The 2,500-nt window shown below is 43.2% G+C and overlaps 1 protein-coding gene across 6 annotated transcripts in view; it reads right to left on the bottom strand.

Annotated features, from left to right (window-relative positions):
• Positions 1 to 2,500, bottom strand: part of mef2aa (myocyte enhancer factor 2aa) — a 97,129-nt gene that overhangs the window by 12,279 nt on the left and 82,350 nt on the right. For all 6 annotated transcript variants that reach the window (XM_076262309.1, XM_076262301.1, XM_076262317.1 and 3 more), the window contains exon 7: positions 1 to 119. This exon is cut by the window's left edge and continues 66 nt beyond it. In XM_076262309.1, coding sequence (XP_076118424.1) covers positions 1 to 119 — 119 coding nt within the window. The remainder of the gene's footprint in view (positions 120 to 2,500) is intronic.

Here is a 2,500-nt window from a genome sequence, read left to right as displayed (position 1 = left end):
GATGCCCATGTTGCCCCCTGGTGGTGGGGGGGACTTTGTGGGCATCACCTTCCCCAGACCGTTGCCACTGGGGTTACCCAGCAGCCCAGGGGAACCTCTCGGGTTGACAAAGCCATTTCCTGCACACACACACACACACACACACACACACACACACACAGTGAAAAAAGATTAGTACTAATATGTATTCACCATCTAACAATTGAGACTTGGACACACCATTACACTGCAATGTAGAATAGTGCAGCCCTGTTAATGTCCCCAACCCCCCATTGGCCCCTTGAGGAGTCCTAATAGACTCTGATAGCCCCCGGTGATTATCCTCTGCATTTGCAAAAATAAAACAGCCATTTGGAAATAGATGAGCCAATCCTTCTCTTGGTAAGCATATCTACTGAGGATTCCCGCATCTTAGGATGAGGGCAAATCATTGTGTCGACCAAATGGACTGTGACTAGTAGCTTCAATGAAGTAAACTGCTGAAGTCGTTAAAAGATGGTACAATCACTTTCTGCCAAGTGGAGACCTCCTCTACATGTTTGTGAAAAGGGGGAGAGCTAAATGTATACCAACAAAATGCAAACACAGTATAACAACTGAGGGTGGCAATTTTCAAGATCGTTCACTCTTATGTGAGTGAGCATGAATTTAACTACAAAAAAGATCCTCTCGAGAGACAGGGTTTTACTGTCCTACTGGTTGCAATTACACCCAGTAAACAATCCAGCTCTTATGTGTGCTGCATATTCCATCTGTCGGCTTGCATTGTTAGGACTTCCTTCACACTACAGTCTGACATCTTTTCTAACAATCACTGCCCTCAGACAGACTAATGTGCAACACACATAAACAAACACAGGAATTACTAGCGGCTAGGCACAGTCAACAGTTTGCATGTCTGCTGGGAACCCAATGGGTTTTTTTTTCTATCCTGTGTGATTGTGTGTCATCGTTTCGCACTCACACAACAAATTACTCATTCAACCTCTGTCATAACATTGTCAGCACAATAAATGCCCTAAAAGGTAATTAATCAGAATTTTTACGTGGTGGAAAAATTCAGTCGAATGTCTCACTGGCCCTATCTCTTGATAGGCAAAAACAACAAATAAATAAGCAAGTTGTCATTTCCTTGTTTGTCCACATCACAGTCACATGATTAAAAGTTAGTCACAGAGCTTTAATGTGGGCCTCCCACCCATGGGCGGCCATTTCCTGTGGAGGCTTTGGGACAGCGAGAGCCAGCCGGCAGGCGAGACAGCACAGCAAAACCAAGGAGTCAGGCTAAGGCGAGCTGAGCTGATTCAGGGCATTTAGGATAGAGGCTGACCACAGCAACAAGGTCTATCCCTACAGTCACTGCTTTCCAAGGGGTGTCTTCTAACCTAACCAGGCCTCTTTTTCTTTTTTCAGTGACATATTGTTACAGTTTGAAATATCAACAATATGCCAATGGTAGCTTACACAGACACTGCCAAAAGCTGTTGACACTGTAACTAATGCCATATTCAAGGCTACACTGTTCATATATGAGAGAACTGAGTTCATATATGAGAGAACTGAGTTGTACAAACATGCTTCAACAGACTTCAGACAACCTTTTTTTCAGTACAACCTGGAGAATGATTCTGACAGCCAGCAGCCCTTAAGCTTCACCACAATAATCAATCACCTGAGATCACTATCAGTAGTATAGCAGCTCATGACTTAATTGTGTCATGTACAGCACAGTGAAACAGCTAGTCTGTGCAGTCTGCTGCAGAGCATGTTGAAAAGCAAGCAGACAATCCTCCCATTGGGGCAAGATAAGAGCTTTCACCATACATGGTCAAATATACAGTTATCAGGACTTCCAGTTGACATACATGCTTGAGCCACCCACTACCGGGCTCTGCTATATGTGTATGTGCTGTGCAGAGTCACAGTATTACAATAAACTGTAATCCAAAATGGAATTGTATTTGAACTTTTTTTCCCCATGTCATCCTCTGTGCCCAGATCATACAAGGGTGATGTTAAGACTATAGTTGTCTTCTGCTCTAGAGAAAACTCTCAAACCGGAATGTTTTTCTTATCTGTTCACCACTTGGGCTTAAAGGAAACACACCCTAATTTTTTTTCCGCTTCTCTCTACTTGCATGTGCCATGCTGAGTAGCTTTCATACAGTAATACAAATGTGACCGTTTTTGTCTGTGTCTAGTAAGAGACTGATCTATGAGCAATCTTGTGTGTGTGTGTGTTTGTGTGTGTGTGTGTGTGTGTGTGCATTTTGTCTCGCACATGTGTATTACAGTGCTGTTGAAAGGGGGCGTCTCTTATCTTTATATTACTGTAAAAGGCGCAGCCACAGACGGCTCAGATAAGAATCAGAGAAGGCTATGATATCATTGCCTGGATTCAGGCCAACGCACAAGAGAGTAGAAAAAGAGAAAGAAAAAAGGAAAACACTGTACAATTGACACTGCTGATGAATTAGACCATCTAAACCAGGAGAACTGC

Source organism: Alosa pseudoharengus, unplaced genomic scaffold (assembly GCF_046254945.1).
Source record: "Alosa pseudoharengus isolate Yale_2024_CS ecotype anadromous, Long Island Sound unplaced genomic scaffold, YU_APseudo_1.1 YU_APseudo_1.1_scf_10, whole genome shotgun sequence".
NCBI lineage: Eukaryota > Metazoa > Chordata > Actinopteri > Clupeiformes > Clupeidae > Alosa > Alosa pseudoharengus.
This window is presented reverse-complemented; position numbering and strand designations above follow the sequence as displayed.